The 26,874-nt window shown below is 38.2% G+C and overlaps 1 protein-coding gene across 1 annotated transcript; it reads right to left on the reverse strand.

Moving 5' to 3' along the window:
• Window positions 1–1,169: 1,169 nt before the first annotated feature.
• Window positions 1,170–25,919, reverse strand: SMC2 (structural maintenance of chromosomes 2). The gene is made up of 25 exons (XM_026713396.2): window positions 25,813–25,919; window positions 24,266–24,477; window positions 23,609–23,758; window positions 23,270–23,392; window positions 22,716–22,754; window positions 22,510–22,620; window positions 22,348–22,392; window positions 20,662–20,895; window positions 19,567–19,716; window positions 18,202–18,435; window positions 16,772–16,931; window positions 15,996–16,113; window positions 15,656–15,794; window positions 14,693–14,812; window positions 13,748–13,952; window positions 12,357–12,492; window positions 11,225–11,349; window positions 10,693–10,886; window positions 8,103–8,246; window positions 7,360–7,554; window positions 6,117–6,317; window positions 5,059–5,175; window positions 4,259–4,419; window positions 3,367–3,514; window positions 1,170–1,861 (listed from the first exon to the last, which is right to left on the reverse strand). Exons 2-25 carry the CDS (start codon window positions 24,431–24,433, stop codon window positions 1,670–1,672), a joined length of 3,609 nt encoding a protein of 1,202 aa, XP_026569181.2. The 5' UTR covers window positions 24,434–24,477; window positions 25,813–25,919; the 3' UTR covers window positions 1,170–1,669.
• Window positions 25,920–26,874: the final 955 nt, after the last annotated feature.

The raw sequence follows: 26,874 nt of genomic DNA on the forward strand, positions 1-26,874 counted from the left end.
CTCTAGCAATGTTTTAGCAGAATCTCATCTGCCATCATCAGGCTTCTGTATTGTGTTTGTCTGTGAGTCAGACTTTTACAGTTGTTTCAGTTTTAAATTTGGGGCTAGCCTGCTGCTGTGCCAGAATTATGTTTTTTTCTTCATCCTGATTGGGATGTCTTGGTCCCATAAACCAATAAACCAATAAACACAGACCAAGACTCCCAACCAATCAGGATGAAGAAAAAAACATAACACAGCATGAGGCTAGCACCAAATTTAAAACAGAAATGGCTGTGAAAGCCTGACACACAGACGAACACAATACATGAGCCTGATGATGGCAGATGAGATTCTGCCAAAACGTTGCTACAACTTTAAAAGCACAACTATGATGACGTGGGAAAATATCCGAACAAAGCTGAATACCATATGTGTGTGTGTGTGTGTGTATACAGCATATGTATGTATGTATGTATGTATGTATGTATGTATGTAGATACACAAACACATACACACAGTTTAGTATCTAATTTTTGATTGAATAAACTTTAACACGAGTTATGCATATAAACTCAGCCAATATGAAATGTAGTATTTGCTACATTAGCCAAAGGTGATAAACTGTACCACCATTTAATACCAATTCCTGATAAATCATTAAGGCTACATAAAATTGGTGAAGCTTTTTTTCTTCTTCAAAAGAGCGAGCCAAAGGAAAAGGTGGCTTGTTTTACAGGCACTGCCCACTCAAACTGTCCATATAAAGTTTAATATATGAGTAGTTAAACATTTTAAGTCGAAATTGGGTATCTCCTATTTTCTATTGGTGAGTTTGAGAGTGGATCAGACACACACACCCCGGCACACAAAATGGCTGTGAGGATGACGACAGTCTGACATGAAACATGTTTCAAATGGAGTTGCAGCTCCTCAATCTCTTCCCAGCATGCAATGCACTTCTGCCTCACAACATTTATTCATTCCTATGGGCAAATATTACAGTTAAAGCAGCCTTCCCTTCAGCCATTTCCTGCTTTCCGAAAGGACCACTTTTATAATAGTTTGGGACCTCCAGCTCTGAGACAATAACTAAAATGGCTTCAGGTAAGCCATTAAATCAGCTTGCTCATGCAGCAATCCGAATTAAGTTCCTCTAGTAAATAAAGCTAAGGAAACCCAACAGCAAATAAAGGCAGTATCTGAGAGGCTTTATTACTAATACAAACATGACAGATTTTGCTGCTATACAAAATCACACATTTAAATTTAAAATGAGCACAGAGCTCCAAGTCAGACAATTTTTACATGTTAGTACACGATTTTACAGTCTTCTCATTATGTACTATTTATTTTTATATGGCTGTGCACTCCTGGCTAGTAAGTAGTTTGCTTAATGGAAACAGGTACATTTTATGGGTCTGATTTTCTTAAGCTTTTTTGTAATGAGAAAAAAAAATAGAGGAGATATTTACAAGTCTGTAAAATATTTCTGATCTAAATTAAGAAAAATAGCTGCACTTACAGATTAACCCTTCTATACCTCAAGCTTGTGAGTGCAGAGAATTTTGGTGCTCTATAGAGATAATATATAGATATTGCTACGTTAACGAAGAGGCATTTCTATATTTTAATTGCATCCCATTTTCTCTTTAAAAATGTAGGCAAACCACTAAGCTGCAAATATTTTTCAAACATCCACTAGTATTTTCGGTCTCTTTTCTTTCTTGTTTAACTTATCAGCTCTTTGTTGTGGAGCCTCATTATTTCCATTCTGAGCCTGTGTATATCGTGCCACAGTAGAAACACCATCCAAAAATTTGGTCTTGTACAACACATTTGCATTGTTGAACATACCATCCTTCAGGGAAACTACAATAAACTAGAAGAGAGAACAGAAAAATCATGTTAAACTATTAAACTAGGCTTTCAGGTGAACCTAGCATTTTCTAACTAGATTTAAAGCAGATTTAAAAACGTTAAAAATAACCATGTTATCAAAACGTTAAGGTACAAATTTTATCCAGGCTGGGTATCATCATAGCACATGAGAACAAGAAACTTAAATAAAGCATAAACATGCATATATTTAAAATATTTGTGTTTATACTTACAGAGTTTGAAACACTCTTTAAAATGTTACCTTTTTGAGCCTCTGATTTTAAAAAAAGGGTTTTGAAATATGGTAGTTCACAACTCTTGGAAGTATCCTAGAACTATGCAACAGGAGAGTTAGCTATCTTGGGCGGGGTAAGTCTCTTTAAAAAATATGTTGAGTTTTTTAATTTGGGATATTAGAAACAAAAATTTCAACTCTGCTGAAGTAAAATAGCCAGACTATAGGATGATGGTGAGAGAAAGTTACCTATACCTCTATGTACATTGCAAAAAAAATGCATTAAAAAAGCAGAGTCAACAAAGTGTAACTTTATAGATGGTCCTCGCTTAATAATTTGAACTTAATCTGAACTTGTGATGACAATGAATAAGTGGTATTTACAAGGTTCTGACCATTGCAATGCCCTCGCCCCCCAGCTTTTAAGTGCTTGAGATTCAGTTGCTCAGCAATTGGCAGATTTACAAGTCACACTTTTCCAGTCTTGTGATCACAATTTGCACGCTTCCCTGCTGACTTTCCAATAAACAGAGACATTGTGGGAGCTGGTAAGAATTTAGAAATTATGATCACCTGTTGTCCTCACTTAACCCCTGACGTCCTTGCTTAATGGTGGTTAGAACTGTTGTTGTTAAGCAGTGCAGACACATGACACTGTGCTTTTTGACCAATGAAAATTCCTGTCCCAATTAGTATAACTGAGAACTACTTGTAGGTGCTGACAAATGACTCACTAATTTAAAGGCAGAGACCATTTCAAATTAAGCACAGTTCCCAGTGATTCCATGGACATATCCATGTAATCTTTACAACAATATGAAACTGGTTTGCTATTTCAGCACTTTTTTGACTCTGCAGCCTAGTCTACAAGGTTCGGATTTCCTGATGATCTCCCACTGAAATTCTAATGAGATTTGTCCCCATTAAACTCTGAGAAGCAAAAATACAATAAATTCAATGATCAACCAACGATATGACTTATGGCAGCTAAAATGCAAATGATGTCTTTACGCAAAATGGGATTCATTTTATTTGCTTTCGCCCATATATAAAGGGGCAGGCCACCAGAGGCTGAGAACAGAAAAAAAGGCATTTGTTTTGTGTGAATGACAGCCTAGGAGAACGAGGGATTCAATTCTCAAGCAAAGATGTATGAGCTGTTTGCCTGTAAAGCAGAGAAAATTACTTCAGGAACAGATTTTCCCTATGGTAAATCGAGAAAGGAACCATTTCAAAACTTAGCGCAGAAGATGCTTTTGGTAAATTATTACCTGAGAGTGTCTGAAATGGGTCCGAAGCATCTGCCCAATATTCTGAGTATGTGAAAGATCAAGGGCTGCATCCACTTCATCCAAGATATAAATGGGAGCAGGTTTGAAGAGAAGCATGGCCAAAATTAAGGACAAAGCTACAAGGGATCTAATTTTTTTTTTAAAAAAAGAACCGTACAAAAAAAAAACCATCAGAATGTTAACATAAAAGAAAATGCCTTGCTTTTTTTTTTAAATCAGCATAATTTCTTGAAACAAAATTCTTGTAACAATTTTAAGAATAATTCTTTTTTCATTATATCTATCAAGCTGGGTTCTTGATAAGACTCTAATTTTTAAATTTCTCCTCTGAACTTTTTCTCCCTTCCCTCTTTGTATGCAGAATAAATTTTATTTCATTCTTAGTCTGAGTGGACAGTTTAATCCTGGTGACATTAGCAGTTTCTTTTCACTGTAACATAAAAGGTATAGGAAACATGCCCAGAAATTTACAGTGTATGAGGCACAGATTGAAGCTGGAATTCATGTTGCAAATAAATGTATATTCTTCCAGGAATAAATATTAGACTTAAAATATCTATCAAAACAGCATGTATCCACAGTGTAGCTAAAGACAGAAAATGTTCCATTTTATTTCTTTTAGTTCATTTACATGTCATTCAATCCTGAAGACCAATAATATATTATGGTTCAGGTACCCAGTATCTGTTTGGAAGTAATCCTCCTCCAAACACTTTCGTTCTTTCTTTGGATTTATGCATTTTATATTTGTTGCACTCAAATTACCCATGATCTTTGCACGCTTTTGGAGAAATACTGGAAAAATTAAAACAGAAAACTTCAAGCCAAAATTGTCTTATTTTGTTAGCTCTTCAAAAAAAAAATTACTCACCTTTGTCCTCCACTTAATTCAGTTAAATTCTCCTTCCAAGTGTTCCCCAGGGCAACTTTAAACTCCAAACCATCAAGGACTGTCTGCCCTTCAGGAGGTGACAGCATAGCATTGGCTCCTGGCAGAAGGGTGGAGAAAATGGATCCAAAGTCTTCATTTACCTAGAAAATTTAACATTCATGTCATCAGAGAAATTAATTTGCATCCAATGAATATCATTGAATCTGCCGATTCAAAATTTTAGACCATTTTAGCTTACCAATATTATATGAATTGATTCTTGCTTCTCAAATATGGTTTCCTCTTTACCCCTGGGCTTAAATATGCTCCAGGGAGTTCTTAAATTATTCCTCAAATTTGATTTATGTGTGTTTAAGAGGAACTGAATCCACTAGCAGAGATGTTCAATTTGAGATCGTGTGAATGATCCCTGCAGCCTTTCTAAAAATGGTGATGTCCCCTTATTAAATACTTGGAGAATAATTATTTTAACTGTACCTAGTTTTAACTAAAATGAAATCAAGTCTAAGTTTGGTCTTGTTCTCTCCAACTTTTTGGAATGCAATCCCAGGCCACCAGCCACTCAGATGTGTATTCCTGCGTTAGCATCATGTAATACAATTAAGAAAGTCAGATGATGATACTTTGTTCACACAATTTTGTTTTACTGGACCTATGGACATGGTAGGTGGGATGATAATTATCAGAGTGGTACATCCTAATGAATTCCTTAAAGGATGAAATAAGGTATGATCTTGAGTCTGTTGTAAAATCTTTGGATAGGAAGCATAGAGACTTACTTTTTTCCATGCGATATTTAAAGCTTCATTTTTCTTTTGGTCAAGCTCCACAATTGTTGCAAGAATTTTAGATTTATCATTCTCAACAATTCTCTTCTTCTTCATCAAGTCATTGTACTGTACAAGAAAAGAGAATCAGGATTAGGCACAAAATAGACAAGCTAATGATGTGCAAGGAACTGTTTTTTGACTAATCTAGGAAATGATCTGTCAATCTTTCTTGATATCACTGTTACCTATTAGAGAAAACCAGTCTTTGTAAATGCCTATCAAGCTACCATTGATTGACCATTTGACATGAAATAAATTGTCAGGTAATTAATCAATTTCATGTAATTCCATTAGGGCAGGGGTGACAAACTCAAGGCCCGAGCTGCTTAGATCTGGCTGCGGGACTGCCCTGGAAATAGCTAAGGACTGGCCTGAGGTGCCTCTGCCAGTGAAAATGGAGCTTGGGAGGGCCACAGGCAGCCGCCCTGAGCTGTTTTTGTTGGCAGAGTGTTGCAGGAGGCCGTGGCAGCCGAAAACAGAGCTCGGGAGCCTGTTTTCGCTGGCAGAGTGCTCAGGCCACCACAGACACAAGTGATGTTAAGCTGGCCATGCCTATCCCATCCCATCCATGCCCACCGCACCCCCCCAAGGTCAAAATCCTGATGCAGCCCTCAACACTTCTACATTAGGGTATTCTGAGACCAGGCCTCTTCATGTTTTGAGCATCTAGTTGTTGCTGAATATTTAACAATTGGAACTGAGGTTTGTGTAGGCATTCACTGGGCATGATCAATGCCTACAATGAATTGCACATGCAAACACTACCTAAATTGCCAAATGAACAAAAAAAACATATTACTTCCACATTATTCTCAGCAACGCCAGAAATGATACACAAACCTTCTCCAGTGTGATACCCTCTAGATATTTCTGACTTCTACGGTATGCCATATAGGGATTGTGGAACTGGTTGCCCAAGTTTGGAGAATGTTAGATTGAGAAGGCTCTTGTTTATGGTGGGTAGCATGTAGGGGTCAGGGTGGGGAGTGAAATAAGAGCAACTCAACTCTTTCTTCAGCTTCTGAAAGCATATTCATGGCTCTCATGTTGACATTCCTGCCCAGTTTCTCTTTCTTCTCCTGCAGTTTCTGAAGCCTCTGACCAGCTTCTTTTGGATTATTGGTTTTGAAATCATAAGCCGTGTTCGGCTGGCCAAAAAGATGTCTCTCTGAAGAGATCCATTCATAGTTTGTAAGCATCTTAGCAACCTGCCAATACACACAAAAGAAAAGCAGGAAGCATTTATAAATGTAAATCAATGCACAAATCAGCTGCTTGTGTTATCAGCATGGAAACCTCTAGACTGCACGGTAGGGCACACTAAGTCAAGGCTTCAAAACTCACACCATTTCTGCTGTAACTTTCTGGGAAACTGAAATAATTAAAAAGAAACTGGATGTTGCTATTTCTTTCTCTATTCCCCCGTTTTGAAGAAAATATCTTTCTGCATCACGCAGAAATATGAGCAATATGAATTGTGAGCAATAGAAATTGTGACATAAAACCAGATGGTCTTTGTTGGATGTCCCATGTGCCCAACACTGTGTGCTCCTGAATGTAGGAAAAATGTGTGAATTAGGGGTTTAAAAGTACGCTCTTCTGGCCTTGAAATGGGCCATTCTGAACGTTACCAAATCAGCCAGGAGCTCAGATTTGACCTCATGCATATGGAGACCTCGTGAAACAGCCAGTTTTGATGTTAAGAATGGCCCATGTAGTATTTTGTGCACACCTAGAAAACAGCATCTTTCCATGGTAATTAAGATACAATTCCTCAGACTCGGTTTAGAATTTTATCTGCTTCCATAAATACAGTGTTCACTGATTTGGCTACACAATTACAGATGTTTCCCAGTCAGATAACAACATAAAGGTACAAACTATTTTAAGTCAAGAAATACACTTTGGTGGTTGAGGTCCATACAAGGAAGTCCAATTTGGAGTGGGAGGTGGCCCTGCATTTAAATCTAACTATAACAAAATTGAATACAATTGATATAAAATTTCTCATGTATTTAAACAAATAGTCGCTTCAGTCATAATTAAAAATTGCACCATAATATGGTAGCAACTGTTGGAAGAGTTTTAGTGGCCAAAGCCAAGATTGTGAGTAACTGCAAGTTGTGCACCTCATTTTATAGTTTGGAGATATGCTTTGAGATATTTGAGGGGCAGTTTTTTTATTGACATGAAATATTAACATTACAAACTGTAATTGTTGCCAGGGAAATAGATGTAATATTAACGTACTTTTGCTGACACGTCCAAAGCCTCTCGCTTGTGTTTACTGATGTTGTGTTCTAGCTCTTTAATTTTAAGCTGTGATTCATTATTCTGCTCTTTATATTTTACAGCCTCTGCACATTTGCTTTTAATTGCTTTATCTTGAGCTAGCACCATCGCTTTTTGCTTTGCCAGTTCTTCTTGAGCTTTCCTCACAGATTCCTGAAGAAGAGATATAACAGAAAACTCCCCAGTCATACTACCACCAAACTAAAGGATACATCAATTTTTTTCACTTTTAAGTTAAAATTGAAAAGACTGCAAGAAATTGAATTAGCTAGTTGGAGGTTCTGTGGTAGGCCCATTTAGAGGACAAGACCTGGAGCTCTAGTTATAAACTTAGCGCTGTATATGAAATATAGACCAATTTCCAATAATTACAATAAGATTTGCCGGCAAGATACTTGGGGCAAAATTAGTTGTTCACCATGAAAGACTGGAAGCATTTAATATTCTAAAAGCTCCAAAAACATAGTTGTGTATACGAGGTAAGGCATATTTGGTTAAGAGCCAGTTTGGTCTACTAGTTAAGGCACCAGGAGATATGAATTCTAGTCCCGCCTCAGGCATGAAAACTGACTGAGTGACCTTGGGCCAGTCACCCTCTCTCAGCCCAACCCACCTCACAGGGTTGTGAGTTGTGATAAAGTTAAGATCAAAATAAATAAATAAACCCAGTATTTATTTTAGTAATTCCGAATAAGACTAACCTTATTTTTTGCTACCTCAGCTGATATGGTCTCAATTTGTTCTTGGAATGATTTAATAGCTTCGTTCACAGCCTCTATCTGTTGGTCATAGGAGGCTGCTTCCTGTTTTAGTTCTTGGAGTTCCAAAACAAGTGCTTCTACCTCCTAAAAATATATGCAGATATTAACAATATAATCTTATTCATACTTACATCAGAGTGAGTACAACAGGATCCATTTGTATTAGCATTTAAAGGTTTGAGCTGCATAAATATTTATTCAAACTAATCGGTGTGGTATAAATTTGGATCTCAGGGAGGAATTACATTTCGTTATAATAATGCAGGACTTTACTTGTAGTTTCCGTTTCTTGTTCCGTTAGCTCAGAAGGAATTTTCATATCTCATATCAGGACCATGTCACAAACAAGGAAATTCTACAAAAGAGTAATTCCAAGACTCTCTGAGATAGTGGCAGAATGAAGAATGCGCTTTGCTGGACATGTGCTCTGCATGAGTGAGTAATATTCAGCAAAGATCGCCATCAATTGGATACCATCAGATGGTTGGAGAAAAAAAGGAAGGACAAAGAAAATCTGGCACCGAATATTTCAGGAAGATCTGAAAAACATCAGCCTTAAATGGAAGTTACAGCAGAGGCTGTAACTTTAAACTGAAAACCGTGGAGTATGCTTATAAACCAATGTGCTTATCACAGTTCATCATCATCATCACCACAACATTAATGCAAAAATTGCATTTGTATATCTAGCTCCTTAAAAGAAATGCAAACCTTCATTTTAAGATAGTCTTTTCCTTATGTGATGCATAAATCCATTGTTTGTCAGCCTTAAGCTCAGATTGTAGATAATATACAAGCTACAACAACCTGATACCATCAAAGAATCCCAAAGAAGCTTCTAAGATATCTCAAGCTTCCCTTGGCCACTAATAACCAGTTCAAAACAAGACAAGCCAGTTTCCTAAATTCTGCTTTACACAGTAACCCAACTCATACATAGGTGTGCATCCTAGCACTCCTCCAAGTGAATTTTGGGAATATCCCAGATTTGGTTCATAAATTATCACTTCTGCAGTTCAGATGGTTCCCCGCTGATTTTCTTCATTGATTATAAAATCTGTTGTGTTTGAGCTGAACAAGGTAGAGCGATCAAAATTATACATTAATTATCATTAATTCAAGGGCAAACTATTATTTAGAACTTTCTGTTTTCTTTTTAGCCTAATGCTATGAGAGGAACATAATTTTCCCTTCAAGGGAAAAAAAGATAATACTGTATGCATATTTTGTAAAAAGCCGATATACAATAGCAAATTCAGACGTTGCAGAAAGATTTGTCATAACGTGAATGAATCCCAACAAGATGTGTGCTCACGGGCTTTTCCTTCTGCCCTACCCACTCTTTCAGAATGGCTGCAACAAGGGGCTAGAAGAAATCTCATCTCTGATTTTTATTAAGAAGTGTAGGCGCTCTCTCATTCCAGGCCCCCAACACCCAATCAGATGCAGAATTGATGTCTATCCAAGGCAGGAAAGAGAGCAGCACGAATGAATGTAAGGTTTAAAGAATAAGGGTTAGGATTCAAGAGCAAATCTTAACAAATCCCATCCAAACTGTGAAGGGAGACTCGGGGAAAATTTTGTAAGGAAACAGGCCAGATTCTGAATATATCCAAAGTAAAATAAACTACTTTTCTTTTTTTAGAACAGATAGAGTCAGTTTGGTGTAGTGATTAAGGCACCAAACTACAAAGTTCTAGCCCTGCCTTAGGCACAAAATCAACTGCATGACTTGGGCTCATCCTTCCCTTTCAGTCCGAGGGAGGAGGCAAAACACTTCTGCAATGAAAACTGCAGTGGATCGCATTAGATTTTCCCCTCTTACATCCACAGCTACCTGGGAAAGATTCACTCTTCCCTTTATTCAAAACAACGCTGTATTTTCCCCTAGGAAGATTCAAAGAACAAAACATTCTCCCTCGCTACTTAATTTCTCCCTAGCTACTTAATCTCAAGGGGAAACATCTGACATAGGCAGAGGGGATCAAGTCACAACCCAACGATGGAGCAGCTTCTAATCCAATAGGGTTCTCTGCATCTTACATTGTATATAATGACAACTACTGATAGGTGTTAGCATTGCAACTCAGTTTTAATAGTGGTAATATGGAAGGGAGAGGGAAAGGATGAGAATGCTGGAGGCTAAGATGTCAGACTAATACCTTAATATTTACCTAATCTTTAGCTGTTATATTATAGAACAATTGATCAGTGGAATGACTTGCCTTCAGCAGTTGTAGGTGCTCCATCACCGGGAGAGATTAGACAGTCATTTGTCTGAAAAAGTATAGGGTCTGAAATGCTTGAGCAGAGAGCTGGACTAAAAGATGTCCAAGGTCCCTTCCAATTCTGTCATAATTCAAGAGATAACACAAAGTACCAAGCAGATCTGCTCTGCCTTCAGCATACATTCTTGCAGAAACTTGAACACAGATAGACAATTTTTTTTTTAAAAAAGGAATCTATTTATCGGTTGACTCTACTTCTTTTCTAGGCTGGCCTTATAGTGGCACTGCTATCAAGTGTTTACCTGTTCCTTTTCCTTCATCTTCTTAGTGGAAGCATCGGCCTTTTTCTTGGCCCCATTTAGTTTTTGCTGGGCGTTCTTCAGTTCTTTCTCCCTTTCCGCTTCAGCATTTTTCATTTTATTTTCCAGCACTTTCAGTTTTTCCTCGGCCTTTTTTTGTACTTCTTTTGTTTTCTTTAGCGTCTCCTCACTTTCCTCTAAAAACAAAGAGAGCTTTGATTGTACCTTTAAACGGAAGAGTTATACAGCAGAAAGCAAAATATCCCTTTATGAAATTTAGGAAAAAAAATAACTATTACTATTCTGTCTAAAATAATAAGCCAATGTCTTCATTAATACTTTAAAATAATTTTAATTATGACTTTTTTCCCATTTGGGGCTTGCGGTACTTAAATTCTATTTAGATTATTTTATTCGCTTAAAATGTTTGAAGTATTTGGTTCAAAGCCAACTTTTCTTCCTCAGCAATATCTATAAGTTGCAATTCAAGACAGTTACGGTTTTATAGTATTTATAACTCTTTTCTTCTCCTCACCAATGGTTTTTTTCAGAGTATCCAGTTCTTCCTGATGCTTGTGGTAAGTGCTCTGTTGTAACTTGGTTTGTAAGAGGTCAGCTTCTTCAGACTTCATTTCCCATTGTTGTTTCAGTTGATGATACCTTAACAGATTGTAATAATTTAAAAACATGTTTCTATTCCACCCACAAAGCTTTTATACATTTAAAAACGGTCCATGTTATTTTTTGATTATGAACATCACGTTCCCAAATCATGTACAGCATGCTTTAATTTTTTTCATATTTATAATCAAGAAGATACGTAATAATTTGATAGGGGTGCATGTAGTTCCGTTAGCTTTCAAAAGCAAAACTTTTATAGGTAGTCCTCACTTCATGACTATCTGTTTAATGACTATTCAGAGTTACAGCACTCAACGAATTAGTTATGGCCAATCCTTGAAATTACAGCCATAGCAGCGACCCAGGAATCACATCATTAGAATTAGATGTTTAGCGGCCCATTTACGTTCGAGTGCAGGAGACATTTCAACAATCCCCACCCACTTCCCCCCATATCTGACCATCTGACCATCCTGTGCTCTGCTGCCACCCCCAGCTGGCCTTCGCCATCATCTTTCTCCTGCTGATGCTGGCCCTTTGCAAGGCCTTCTACTGCATTACAAGAGGCCTCATGAGACAGGCACACTTCATCAACAGTAGGAGGAAGAAGGCAGTGAAGGTCAGCTGGGGTCACCACCGAGTGGCAGAGGTAGAGGTGAGGGGCAGCCAAAAGGGCAAAGAAGGGGGTGAAATGGGGGAGTTGAAACAGAGACAAATATGGAAAGGCGGGAGAAGCACGGGAACCTTGCCTAACAATAGTGCAGTCTTCGCCTAACAACTAACCAGAACTGATGTTGCTAAGGAGGGCAGTTGTGTAACGTTTAACTTAACGACTGTACCGCTTAGCAAATGGAAATTTTGGTCCCAATAAGAGTTGTAAGCTGAGGACTACCTATGTATGAAATTTTAAGTTTAATCTTTTTACAGATTTTCATCTAGAGGAGATCCACTGTTTTCAAGTATTCATTTATAAAAACCAATCGTACTGAACTAACTTCCTTCCTAGTCCCAGATTTTCTGGATAAAATAAATTGGTCAGTGCGTACTTTTCAAGAGTCACCTGTAGACTTGCTAACTCTTTCCCTGTTGTCTGTAGTTCAGCCTCTTTTGCTTTCAATTCGTCTTGTGCTTCTTTCATTTCTTGAAGTTTGGACAAAACTGAAGCCGCCTGAGACCGTGCACCTGGTGTACGAAAGACAGAGTTGCATGCATGAAAACTAGTTCAAATATGAGTTGCAGTATTGTTTAAATCTCAGCACATAAATCCTTTGGATTCCAGACAAATGTCATAATATTGAATCTGTGATAACCGGGCTACATAAATTCCTATAGCAGCTGACTGTAATGATACATACAGGAAGGTATTGGTGGATTATAAAGATCCTGGAACGGTCTATCCAAGAGGCTGTGGAGATTCTCAGTTATCCAGATCATGGCTGTCCCAAAGGTGCTTTTTCAGGAGGCCATTGGACTTTCCTGTTTTTCCTCTTGAAGATGTTTTGCTTCTCATCCAAAAATCTTTTTCAGCACTGACAGGATAGTGGGGAATGGGAGCATTTATATTCCTTGCAAACAGCTGTTAATTTGCATCCTTTTGGAGCAGGGGTATCCAACTCGATTTCCTTGAGGGCCGCATCAGGGTTGTGTTTGACCTCAGGGGCCCAGGGCAGGCATGGCCAGGGTGGGCGTGGCCAGCTCGACATCACTCAAGGCTCCGTTTTCAGCCGCCTGGCCTTCCTAAGCTCTGTTTTCACTGGCAGAGAGCTTTAGGATCCTGTTGCGGCTGAAAATGGAGCCTGGGAGGGATGTGCACAGCCCTCCCGAGCTCTGTTTTCGCTGGCAGAGGCACCGTGGGTCGGTCCTTCGCTGTTTCCTGGGCGGGCCCATGGACCAGATCTAAACACACGTTTTAGAGGGCCGCTGAAGTACTTTGAGGTTTCGTTGTGTCCTCAGGGTGACCTGAGTAGTGCTTCTGGTTTCTGTAGCCTGCAATTTTATCTCTGAAATCCATTCCTACTCCCGTACCATTCAAAGGACGTTCATCCCAAATTGTATAGCTAAAAGTCTGTAGAAATAAACCTCCAAGTGCTTTACTGCTCTCTAAAAGGATGCAAATTGCTTTCTGTCTGAAAGGGGAATATAAATCCTTCCATTGCCCACTATCCTATCAGAGCTGAAGAAAATGAGAAGTGAAACGTCTTCAAAAGAAAAAAAAACAACAAAATCCAGTTGCCTCCTGAAAAAGCACCTTTGGGATGATCAAGACTCTCACCTTGTAGCGTAATAGGTTGGTTTACACAGGTGAATTTACAAAGTGTAGGTTTTGGACAAGCAGATAAATGCAGTTCAGTAAAAGAAAAGTCTCGATATTTTCCTTAAATATAACAGAGACATGTCAAAAGGGTACTGTGGGAAAGAATAGAAAATTAGCCAGTACCTCCACTCAGTGTGCCCTGAGGATCAAACGTGTCTCCACCCAGAGTGACTGTTTTTGTCATTATCCTTTTGTCAAAGGTGACTCTCTTGGCATTATCCATGTTATCACAAACTAAGGCCTGCCCAAAGACATACTCCATTGCCTTTTGGATTTCAGAATCGTAGCCCACCAGACTAAGGGCCAGATTAACATTGTCATCACCAACCTAGAATAAAAGGAGAAAGGGCAAACTTCAGGAAAAGAAGGATTTGTTTTTCCAAAATTCTATGATACAAGAAAATTGTATGGAGATTTGTTTTCAGCTTACAGTCATTATATCATAGCCTACTGCTGGTCAGACAGAAACTACTTAAAACGTAGACCAGACTGAATCCTGGTATGGTAATTAGAGATATACAAAACATAGCACTGAAATTTGACGTCTAGGAAATCTGTTGGCCTCCTTGAATGCTCCATATTCAGAATCTTGCAAACCATTTTCTCTTCTGGAATTTATTTGTGGAAAATTACAATGTCTTTGCAACAAATGGATGGCAATATTCCAGGAGAAAAATGAAAAGTTCCCTCCCTAGAATAATGCATTTGGGCTGAGTGGTAACTGTAACGCCCATCATTCAATACTGGTTGTGAATTCTGGAAGCTGTGATCCCCAACGCATCTGGGGGAACACTATTGGGAAAGGGTTAGGGAACCCCACATATTTTAATCGGAAAGCTATCGTTGCTAAAACAATCATTCTGAAATGGAAAGATTTAATTTAATATTATTAAAATTTAAAAAAAACTTTGATGGAGATATGTATTTAAAAAAATAAAGAACAAGAAAATACATGTTAAAAATAATTGTCTGGTTCATAACAATGTGTGGAAAGCTGGGAAAGAGAATAAAGAAAAAAAAAATCTCAGTATAGAAATATGTTCAAAACCCCTACAAAAGAAAACATACCAAGTTTTTGGCCACTTTGATAGTTTCTTTTCCAATACATCTTGATGAAATTTTATTCAGTGGAATAATAGTATATCGACGCTTCAGTTCTCCTTTTTCTAACAGCTTTTTCCCAGTAACCTAACAGAGAAGTAAAAAAACAATGCTCACATATTTGCTAACCCATTTTACCTGCAGCTACTACTAAATTTATTACAGTGATAAAAATATACAGTGTTAAAACATGTATTTAAATTTTTTTAGGATTCATCTGATTTATCACTCATCACTATATTATGTACATTGTACAGGTAGTCCTCAACTTACAATTTGGCCCAAAATTTCTGTTGCTAAGCAAATCAGTTAAGTGAATTTTGTCCTATTTTACAACCTTTTCTTGTCACAGCTGTTAAGGGAATCAATGCAGTTGTAAAGTTAGTAATGTGATTGTTAAGTGAATCTGGCTTCCCCTTTGACTTGGTTTGACGGAAGGTCTCAAAAAGCGATCACGTGACTCTGGGACACTTCAACCATAAATATGAGTCAGTTGCCAAGCATCTGAATTTTGGTCACATGACCATGGAGGATGCTGCAACCATCTTAAATGTGAAAAACGACCATCAGTCACTTTTTTTTAGGGCCGTTGTAACTTTGAATGGTCACTAAGTGAACTGTTGTAAGATGAGGATTATCTGTATATTTTTCACACGCACAAACTCTGTCTACACACATAAACACCATACACATGTTATCTTAAACATTACAAACATAATACAATTGAGAAATTAGGACCATTTTATGCATTACTTTTTTAATTTATCAGAATCATTATGTGCTTAAGCAATTACAAATATATCATTCATATACACTCATGAATACGAGTCTAGATTCTATTTGCTATTAAATTTACGTTTGGTTTGCTGCTAAACAACTGAGAAAAAAACCCAGAAGTGGTATGTTTAATAAAATCTTTGAGAAACGCACCTCGGTGTCCACCACAACATTATAAAGTCGACCACCAGCCACTACTTCGAGTGCTGTTGCTGTAGAAACATCCTTCACAGTAATCAAAGATGCAACCAGCCCTTTCACACGATCTGGATTCCAGCTTGTTTCTGGATTTCTTGAAATCAATGAAGAAATTGTTTTGTCAGAATGTATTAATGCTTTTATAGTACATATATTTTGCTGATACTGAATAATATTGTGAAATCTCTAGCCAAAGACAAGGTTTCTTCCCAATTTCCAAGTTCCACTGTAAAACATTTTAATATACTTCTTGTCTGGGGACAAGGAGACACAACTTAATGTTCTGTAGCTTCACCTGTATTCAAAGCGTAGATTGGGGAACCTGGCCAGGAAAGTTTCATAGGATTCCCTCAAACGATTTACCACACGGGATAACTCCTTTTGCTTTTCTGAAAGACGCTCTTCTTTTTTATCTGGAACAGCCAATGAATAAATAACATTATCCAGACTATTTATTTCTAAGATTTCAGAAGTCGCTGATTAGACAGAAACTTAATAACCTGATATAGAAGCTACCTTAATAGGCAAAAAAATGGGCAAAATGGGCACCATCTGTAACTAACTTATCAGATATCCCAGCTCGTATTTGCAATATCACACACCTATGTATAGGTAGTCCTCGACTTACAACAATTCGTTTAGGGACAATTCCAAGTTACAACGGAATTGAAAAATGTGACTTATTGCAGCATCCACAAAACCACAAAATTTGGTTGCTTGGCAACTGGTTCGTATTTATGGCCATTGCAGTGTCCTGGGGATCAGGTGATCCCCTTTTGTGATCTTCTGACAGGCAAAAAGCAATGGGGAAGCCAGATTCCCTTAAGAGCCCTGGCAAGAAAGATCGTGAAATGGGGCAAAACTCACTTAACAAATATCTCCCCTAACAGAAACCTGGGGCTCAATTGTGGTTGTAATTCGAGGACTACCTCCACTACTTGTTAGTGCAGGATATGTTCAAATTGAGCCTGGAGTTATGGTCCTCCAAGCAAGCAGCAACTCATCTTGAATGCCCCATCTGTGTATACAATGTGTAAATCAAACCCCCTCCGTTCGAGACAGCAAACAAACCTTCATAGTTGAGTTTCTTCATTTCGTGTTCAAGTTTCTCTTTCTGTTTTTGGGCGGCTTCAAAGGATTCTTGATCTTTCTTGTAGCCCCCGTCCATTTTCTTTACTTCGCTCTGTTTAGTCTTTAGCTCTTGCTGCGCGTGTTTCAGTTTCATCTGAGCCTTAAAAAAAATAAAATGAAATGTTTAGCTACGATTCAAATCTTTTATTTTGGAATGAAGTTAACTTTCCTAGAGAAACAGTCATGAAAAAAAAGTAAGCATCGTGAATCTTCTGACTTGATGCACCAAGCGGCTCTTCGAAGAAGGGAAATGTTAGTCGTTCAAATGGGTAAAAACTGTCAAAGAAAGATAATCCTGATTTGTAAAGAACAGAACAGGAAAAACCACAAATCCCTTGAAACATAAAAATGAGCCTGAAAATGTCAGCTCTGCCCTTTCTACAGATATCATTATGAAGGATTCCCCGGAAACAGGAATGAGCCCAAGAACCAGGCCCAAAACGTTTATCCAGTCTGGTAGAGAAACAATATTTCATGCAAACATATCCTACGATAGCTGAAGGTAAGACAAGAGCAAATCTGGGCCTGCAGAAATGAGTCATATATAATCCTAAAAATAGGAAGATTTACAGAACATCTGATATACTGTTTTCCCAATTCCACAATAAGGAAACAACAATTTCCAGGAGAATGGCTTGGGCAGCCAACTTCTTTTTTCAATTACAATCCTCGGTGTTAAAACGGCAATCTAGCCAAATTAAAATTCAAGAGAGCCTATAATAAAAATTGAAAAAAAAAATCCTCATCTTTAATACAGAAAATATATATATATATTGGACATATTTCCCAAAAAATTCCTCAACTCTCTCCTTATTCCAGATATTTTGCTTTATCGTTGCTTCTGCAGTCAATTATCTGCCTTCATGAGTTGCTATCCTACAAAAGTCTTTAAGTCTTTTTGATACAGATAGTCCTTGCTTAACCATTTGAAATTGTGACAGACCCTCCAAAGCTACTTACAATCCAGTTGTGTCAGTTGCAGGCCCCTGCAGTCACATGATCACATTTTAGGCATTTGCAGCTGCCTCACCTTTATGGCTGGTTACAGCTTTCTGTGGTCACATGACCACAATTGACAATGGTTTTCATCATTTGGGGCCTTTTTCGCTGGTTTCCAACAAAAAATGCCCATAGGATTTGCTTAATGTCCAATATGTTCGATTAACAACAACCATGTTCACTTAATGACCACAGTAAAGAAATAATCAAATTAGGTATGGTCACGTGGATGCTTTGACTTACTTCCACCATGACTTATGATGGAAATGTTTGGGTGGTCCATTAGGGTCGTAAGACAAGGATTACCCGTAAATGGCATTTTAATTGCACGATGCTCCCCATTTGCCCAGAGACAGACGTTTATTACTTACCTGTTTCGCTTCTGTCTCTGCTTTGCTGATGTCGTTCTTGCAAGTCATCATCTGCCCAGCAAGAGTAGCATCTTCCCCATCTTCACTGCTGGACAATCCAGCCGACGCTGCATTGAAATGCTGCTGTGCTGCAGCCAGAGCCTCGGTGTCTTTACTGTTTTCCTCCTGAAGAACACTCAAAGCATCTCTCAGCTTCTTGACTTCTTTTTCCTTCAAGGCTAAGGCTTTAGAATCCTGAAAAAAAAGTTGTACGATTAAAAGGCCAATTAAAAAAAAAAGGGGGGGGAATATATAAATTAATAAGAAAAGCTAAGCACAAACCTACTTTATCCCATAATAAAGTTCCAATGAAAGTGAAGAATTAAAACAACTGTGATCCTAAGAGAATAATTAATTTGGCTGGCCAATCTTGAATCTGGGGCTGTTTTGGCATTTCCTGCAGTTTAGATCGTATCTACATATACCGTGTTTCTCATATAATAAGGCCGGGTCTTATTTTTTTTTGAGCCCCGAAAAAATGGCTAGGCCGTCTTTTCAGGGGTGACTTAATTCCCTCCCCTTGTATCTTCGGGCGGGTGGGCGGCGACAGCTTGGATGTTGACCTCGGCGTTGGTGGGGCACTTCGTATCAAGGTCAATGCAGGCAGCACCATATCCGGGTGTGCCACAAAAGTACTTCCTAACGGCAAGCCCCACCCCCCACCATTCCCCCACATTTCGCATATTTTAATATAGGCCTTAATTTGGGGGGAGGGGCTTAATTTCATTGCATGCCTATAAAACATGCTGGGACTTCCTATTGGGGGAGGCCGTATTGTTGGAGAAACAGGGTATTTATTCAGAAATAAGCCCCATTGTGTTCATAAAGTTTATTAAAAGACTGTGCCAATTTATATCAGTTTCAGCTGTAGTCATTAAGTACAATGTCATGTAACCAGGCCAGTTTCCCCACTGACTTTGCTAATCTGAAGCCAAATGTGAAGGTTGTAAGGGGTGATCATATGACAGTGGGATGCTGCAACCGCTGTACATGAATACTGGTTGCCTGGTTGCCAAGCAACCAAATCACAATCACTTGATCATACGGATGCTGTGACAGCCACATCTTTCATTCATAAAATCTTCTGTTTCAGTGCCATCATAACTTTGAATGATCACTGAACAAGTGGTCAGTGAGACCACTACATGTACTTTTAAAACATGATGATAGAAATAGAGTAGAAATACTTGAATCTAGTACACTATATATTTTCAAACATAAGCTTATCGTGAATATAATTGTAAGAGGGAGAAAATAGTGTATAAAAATATACACTATTTTCTCCCTCTTACAATTATATTCACGAAGAGCATTTCCATTGCTTACCTCTTCCATGGCTTTAACCAATTCTTTCCGCTTGTTCTCTTCACTTTGTAAATTTTGCTTTTTGATAGCAAGAGTACTTTCTACTTTGGTATCAGTTCTCTGAACCACGGCAAGAGCTTCCTCTAGAGAATGGAGTGCACCACCACATTCCTACAAATATAATTTTACATTTTAATAGAAACAGATTTCTGTTTGCAATAGTACCTCTACCCATCTTCTTCAGGAATTTCACTAACGCAAAAAAAAAAAAATGGGAATAAAACAAAAAGACAAAAATATTTAAATCCTTCCCATTCAACCTCTTGAATGATTCTATACCAAGCAAAATCGAAACAGGAACCTAACTGTGGAGCATACAGAAAAGATCTTTCCCAGAAAAGAACTGTCTATCTTTACACATCATACAAATCCCCCCGTTCTTGATATTGACTTAACATGTTCTGTGCGTAGCCCATTCTGTATTTTATGCCAGTTTGTTAATTAGTGCTGTAGGAATCCAGACATTAAACATGCTTGCTCAGTGCCCTGAACTATAGCAAGTTTGAGCCTTTCTGACCTGGCTATAACTCCCTGCTTAGTGTCCAAAAGTGGATTAACACTTGCAGGATTAGAAACAACTTCAGGACAAAAAGGCTCCTCGTTTTTGTTGTAACCCATTGTTATCTAGATCAGCGGTCCCCAACTTTCCAGCTTGGCAGACTTGCAAGGAGTGGGGAGGGAGGGGGAGGGGTCTGTGTGAACCTGAGTACCCTCCACTCACGGAAATGGAGCTTCGCGCGCATGTTCCTTCACTTCCTGTGCAGCCTGATTCTGAGTGGTCTGCAGCCCAGAGTGGGTTGTGGCTCCAATGTTGGGGACCCGTGATCTAGATAACCTGGAGATATGTACTATCAACCTGAACACTTTACTAGCCTCCAGTTGTTCAACTAATTGTATGGCACAGATTTCTAATAAGTCATTACTTCTTAAAACAAGTACAACTTCCAAGTTTTATTCTTTACCCGTGGGCAGCCTATGATTTTAATAAAGTGGCTAAAAAATGAGTTTTACTATTTGTATTAGCATGTTGTATTAAAGTAACTGGACAGGTCTTACTTGATCCCTTTTCTTTTCCATCTCTGATATTGCTTTGCTGAGTTCCTTCACTTTCTTCTCATTTTCAGTCACCTCTTCTTGAAGTTTTGAAATGCTGCTTTCCATCTCCTTTAGCACATCAGCAGAATGTAGCTTGGTTTCTTCAGCTATTGTAAACTGATACGCCACATACAGACGGTTCAGATGTTCTATCTCTCTCACAACTTTCTGGTATTCCAAATAGGAGGATCGTTCCTGGTTAGGCAAATAAAATGCGTCATGGACAGTTACAGCAAGCCAGAGTATACGGGTAGTCCCCAGCTTACAATAGTTCATTTAGTGACAGCTCAAAGTTACAACGGCACAGGAAAAAGTGACATTTGACCCCCTTTCACACTTGTGACCATTGTTAGCATCCCTATCATCACAACATCAAAATTCACTTAGTAAATGGAATGTGAAAGGTTGTAAAATGGAGCCAAACTCACTAAACTGTCTTGCTTAGCAACATAAGTTTTGGGTTCAATTGTGGTCATAAGTCAAGGACAACCACAACTGACCCCAAAATTTCGGTTCTTGAAACGTTTGTTAAGTGAGTTTTTCCTCCATTTTACAACTTTTCTTGCCACAGTTGTTAATCACTGCGGTTGATAAGTTAATAACCTGGTTGTTAAGTGAATCTGCCTTCCCCATTGACATTGCTTGTCAGGTCATTGTGAAAGGTGATCATATGACCTCGGGACACAGCCAACGGTCATAAATATGAACAAGTTGCCAAGCACCTTCATTTTGATCATATGATCATGCAGATGCTGCAAAGGTCGCAACTGTGAAAAATGGTTATAAGACACATTTTTCAGTGCTGTTGTAACTTTGAATGATCACTATAACTGTTGTAAGTCGAGGACTACCTGTATGACAGAATAGCTATTCTGCATGAATGAAACTGAGATTCCTTCTCTCTCTTTTGCTGTCCTTCACAATTGCCCAGCAGATGATGAATGAAGTGCATGGGGAAAATTTTATTGCATAAACACTTTTCCACTTGCATATTTTTGGCTTTTGCCCAGGGTTGCAATAGAAATGCAATGCAAACTCTAATCGCATTGAATCAAATTATTTCAGAATTTCCATTAGCAAGCTAGGATTTGTAACTTGCTTAATAGTACCCACACTGAATTCAGTGGGATTCATAGGGTATAAGAAGCTATAATGTTCTCTGCTTTTGATTGAGGTTGCTTGTACACAGGGATGGGATGCTACCGGTTCTGCCCGGCTCTATAGAACCGGTAGCTCTGAAGAGCAGCAGACACAGAACCAATTCTGTGTTTGCTCCTGTTTGGCCCACCCACCTGCCCGGGCTCTTACCTGTCCTTTATTTCCTGCTTTTTCAACCCCAGTTGCTTTGCGTGGCACAGCTGAGGTTGAAAAAGCAGGAAAAAAGTGGCTTTTCAAATGCTGCACGCCTGCACGCAGTGCTTTTCAGCTGTCCGGCCGGCACAGCTACAGGTTTGTTTACACATAGGCAAAACGTAGGCACCAAACTGGTAATAACACTGGTTGAATCCCACCACTGCTTGTACACAACAAATTATTATTCATTATTAACTAGACAATGGTTTATAATGCTGCATACAATCAGTTTCTAGGACTAAATCTAATCAAAGATGGAGTTTTACTGTGAACTCTAGTTTAAACTGTAAATACCTCTTTCAGTTTTTGCAAGGTGGGTGTGATTTCTTCCTCTAAAATCTGTAAATGAAAAGCAAGATGTACTTAATTTTTCAATTCTCAAATTGAACCATAAGAATTCTGTTTTCTTAAGAGGACTAATATAAATATACGATCAAATAACCATAATGCTGGTACCGTGCAAATTTCTTTGAGTTTTGCTTCTTTCTTCTCAATAGTTTTTTGTGCTGCTAGTTTCTTACACTCATACATCCTTGTACCGGCTGCTTCTTCAATCATAGCCAATATCTAGAACAGCAGAAATAAAAAAATAGAATACAACCACAGGTCAAGCTGTTTTAAAAGATAAAAATCACCTTCATAGAAAATCCTGTCATGCTTACCTCTGGGGGCTTCATATTGAGTACTTTGGTAATTCGGCCCTAAGATAGAAGGGAAATAGCCAGCTATTAATATCTTAGTATTATAAAGGCCTTATAATAATCTACATTTAGTGAATTATGGTGCATATCTCCCTTGGAAGAGAAAGGAGCATCTGGAGGGTGGGTCAAAAATTATCATAACACATTTGTAACAAAACAACTGGCCAGGATAAGTAGCTCATAGAAAACTTTGTTACTATGTTTTTCCACCTATAGTTTTACAAGAAGATCAGAGATATTCCTGTAATATCCTTTTTGACACTAGATTGAAGCCCATCCAGAAATCATTAGATGCAGGTGTGCTTAGAGGCATACAATCAACTATGGAGAACAAAAGTTTATATGTTTAATTCTGGGCTGAATTAGCAGAAACTAATTAGGTTTTGACAAAGAAAGATGAGCTTAAAAATAGGGAAAAGGCATATTAAATGATAAAAAGCACCACAAGTTCAAAATCTAGAAGGACAATAAAATAAAAAAAGAAAGGAAGGTTATGAACATATATACTACATTACCTGCATAATAAGAAAATGAGGATTATTGACATTCAATCCAACAGAGCAGAAGAGATCTTGTACTCTGGTATTGTTTGCATTGACACCATTGATTAAGTATTTATTTCTGCCTCCAATCACCACCTAGAAAATGAATGACAAAGGACTATTAGCGTGTTTCACCTGGCATCTCAAACAAATTGACTATTTAGCATACACTTTGTTAAAAGTGACCTCCCTTCAAAACTATTAGGAAAAAAAATCAAGATGCAAAGTTTTAATTTTTCTACTTGCATCAGTTTTTAAAAATACTGTAAGAACATCATTTACGGAAATGTTTAACACATCACACTGGCTCACCTGTCTTGTGACTGTTATCTCATCATGATTCTCAAATCCTAGTGGACTCTGCTTCTTATCAAAATTATCAAAAGTGATAGAAACAGAAGCCTTAGTAATTCCAGCCTGCCCATTTTTGTAAACAAGGTCTTGCAAGTTAGAAGCTCTCACCTAAAATGCATTTTTAAGACAAAATGATACCAATAAGATAAACAGATAAGGGATGCTTGGGTTATAGGATTGCATCACAAAATAAATTTACTGACTTTATTTAAAACAAATATTATGCTCCTGTATAAACCTTTTGTACATTTTACATATGTTGTCAACTTATCATTCCAATCTATAATTCAGTTCACTTAAGAGACAAGATAAACCCATTTTAAGGGATATGGTGCAGGCAAAATTTATTTTAAAAGATTATTGGAGTCTGCACTTCTCAAAATATTTTGTTTATAAAAATTATTTGTGAAAAGGCCCATGGCCAAAATTCCACAATGTTATACTTTTATTAGATGAATTTGGCATGTTAAATTATCATTCTCTTGCAAATAAAGATTGATGCTTAATACATTATCAGGACTTATATTGAATTTTAAGAATACCCTCCTAAAATGTACTTCAGAGCTAGCACGATTTTTTTTAAAGGTAGCCAATATCTGAGACATAAATACTTACCTGTGACAGATTGGTGATTCCCAATAAAAAACAGATGGAGTCCAGGATATTTGATTTGCCACTTCCATTTAAGCCGGTAATAGCATTGAATAGAGGATCAAAATCATTAACCTCTGTCCTTTGAGCGTAAGACTTAAAACCTTCAAGAACAATTGACCTGATGTACATTTCTGCTTATTTCCCTATAGATTACAAATAAATTCACCTCCAACCTATAAAATAAACATTTCTTCCATTATTCGGCAGTTCAAAATATACGCCTGCTTTATAAGATCCATTAAATATAACCCAACAGCTAGGTGTAGCAAAAGCAATTACTACTCAATCAATTGAATAATGTGCAATTTAACAAGCAGAAATGAATCATTTCTATATAAATGGATCATATTCATCCTTTTGATAGCAAAAGAGCAACAAATTAAACCCCACTGACTTCATCATTATTAGACCTCCCATATTATATGAGAGCAATTAATATTTGCTTTGTAGCCATGTAGATATACTGTATATGGGGAGTTGATAGCATATCTTAAAAAAAAATGGCAAAAAATGCATCCCAACATGAGTTAAGACAAAACCCACAAAATTCTTGGAGCATTTAGGCTTCGACCCACACTCTTGTCTATGAATAAATATATAGTCCTCGACTTATGACCACAATTGAGCCCAAAATTTCTGTTGTTACATAAGACATTAAGTGAGTTTTGCCCCATTTTATGACCTTTCTTGCCACAGTTAAGTGAACCATTGCAATTGTTAATTTAGTAATATGGTTGCTAAGTGAATCTGGTTTCCCCATTGACTTTGCTTCTCAAAAGGTCGCAAAAAGGGGATCACAGAACCCTGGAACGCTGCAATGGTCATAAGTATGAACCCATTGCCGAGCATCTGAATTCTGATAACATGACCATGAGGATGTTGCAATGGTCCTAAGTGTGAAAAATGGTCCTAAGTCACTTCTTTCAGTGGCCGTTGTATCTTTGAACTGTTGTAAGTCGAAGACTGCCTGTACATAGGTTGCATCTATAGGAGATCAGTAATAAAGATGCCTATGTTCAAAATCCAAAACTTGCAATAAGGTATTTTAGATATTTTTGAAACTGCCTATCCAGCATATGCCAAACAATTGGAGAGTCCAAAAAAACTACAGATCCATCCACCTCTGACATACCCCACCCTGCCTTTAAAGGTTTCTACTATGGGATATGCTTATTAAAAAGAAATAAATCAGAATCAGAAGTGTTGGGTTCAATCGGATTTACATCAAAGTAAAAACCTCCTTGATTGACAGTCTAAAGCAGGGATCTCCAACCTTGGCCACTTTAAGCCTGGAGGGGAATTCTGGGGCTTGAAGTCCTCCAGGCTTAAAGTGGCCAAGGTTGGAGACCCCTGGTCTAAAGTGCTCTTTGATTAATTTAAGATGCTTAAAGGAAGGAAGCAAAACAAAACAACCCACTTGCGGATATTTGGCCCCCTAATAATTTAGGGGGACTCTGATAATGTAGGAGACTCTGATGATTTAGGGGACTCTGGGCAGAAATACTCACCGCCAGGCAAGGCTGCCTTCCCTTCCAACTGACTCGACCGCAGCCGGTCTAGCGCCTTTTCCGTTTTCTCCGCTTGAATTTGGCGCGGGGGTCCTTTCGTTCCGTTCCGCGCAGAAGTTCAACTCAGGGCTGTTCCGCATATTGCCTGATTTATTTAATTTTTTGCTTAGTCAAAGAAATCGAGTGAGTCAGGCGTTTGGGATAGGCTACCCACGAGGGGAAACAACTTGACGGGCTACTACGCTCTCTTTCGCGCAGCAACGCGATTGGTGGAGAAGAGTTAGAATCCAAACGGAAGGCGGGGCCCGAGAGATTAAAGTAGTCCTAAATCCGTTTGGATTTAAAGCGGCAGTAACACCAGAAACGCTTTAATTTTGCAAGGAGGGTTTGGAGCATGTGGTTGGAGTCCTGGGTTAGATGAAGAAGGAGGTTCAATGGGCTGCCTTATTTTTAATTAACCCTAAGATGATGATGTTATATTATTATTGTTGTTGTTGTTATCATCATCATCATCATCATCATTCATGATCATGTAGCCGAAATTCAGTTGCTTTGCAACTGGTTCATGCTCATGACTGTTGCAGTGTTAACTTTCCTGGCCATAGTGAAATAACTAGATTTTGAGACTTTTGGTTGCATCTGGTATTAGATTTGTAAAAGTGCAAGACTTAGGAGGACCCTTATTCTTTTTGTGCTACCCAAAATGTTTTTGCCCACCTGTGAGGTTTGTGCATCAGTTGATTATGTTTACTTATTTCATCTGTCTTGGGCTTTTTTTCCAGCTAAATGGTCAATCAATGATTAACAATTATTTCTGCAAATGGGCACCTCTCCATTCATCCCCTAGTCACAACCAGGACATCACTTCAACTGGTGATGTCTCCATGGTAGGCAAAAAAAAAAAAATTGGATCCCAGCCTTCTTACCTTTTGGAAGACCTTAAAAGGAGGTTTTTCTCCTAGGCTTTGGAGCAGGATGAGAATGAGGCCCAGTGATTGATATTATTTAGGTACTGAAGGGTATTGTTTTAGAGAGCTGGAAAGAGTAGAGGGAGATGTTGGT

The sequence above is a fragment of the Pseudonaja textilis genome, chromosome 2 (genome assembly GCF_049901715.1).
Source record: "Pseudonaja textilis isolate UNSWEBS1 chromosome 2, rPseTex1.2, whole genome shotgun sequence".
In the NCBI taxonomy this organism is placed as follows: domain Eukaryota; kingdom Metazoa; phylum Chordata; class Lepidosauria; order Squamata; family Elapidae; genus Pseudonaja; species Pseudonaja textilis.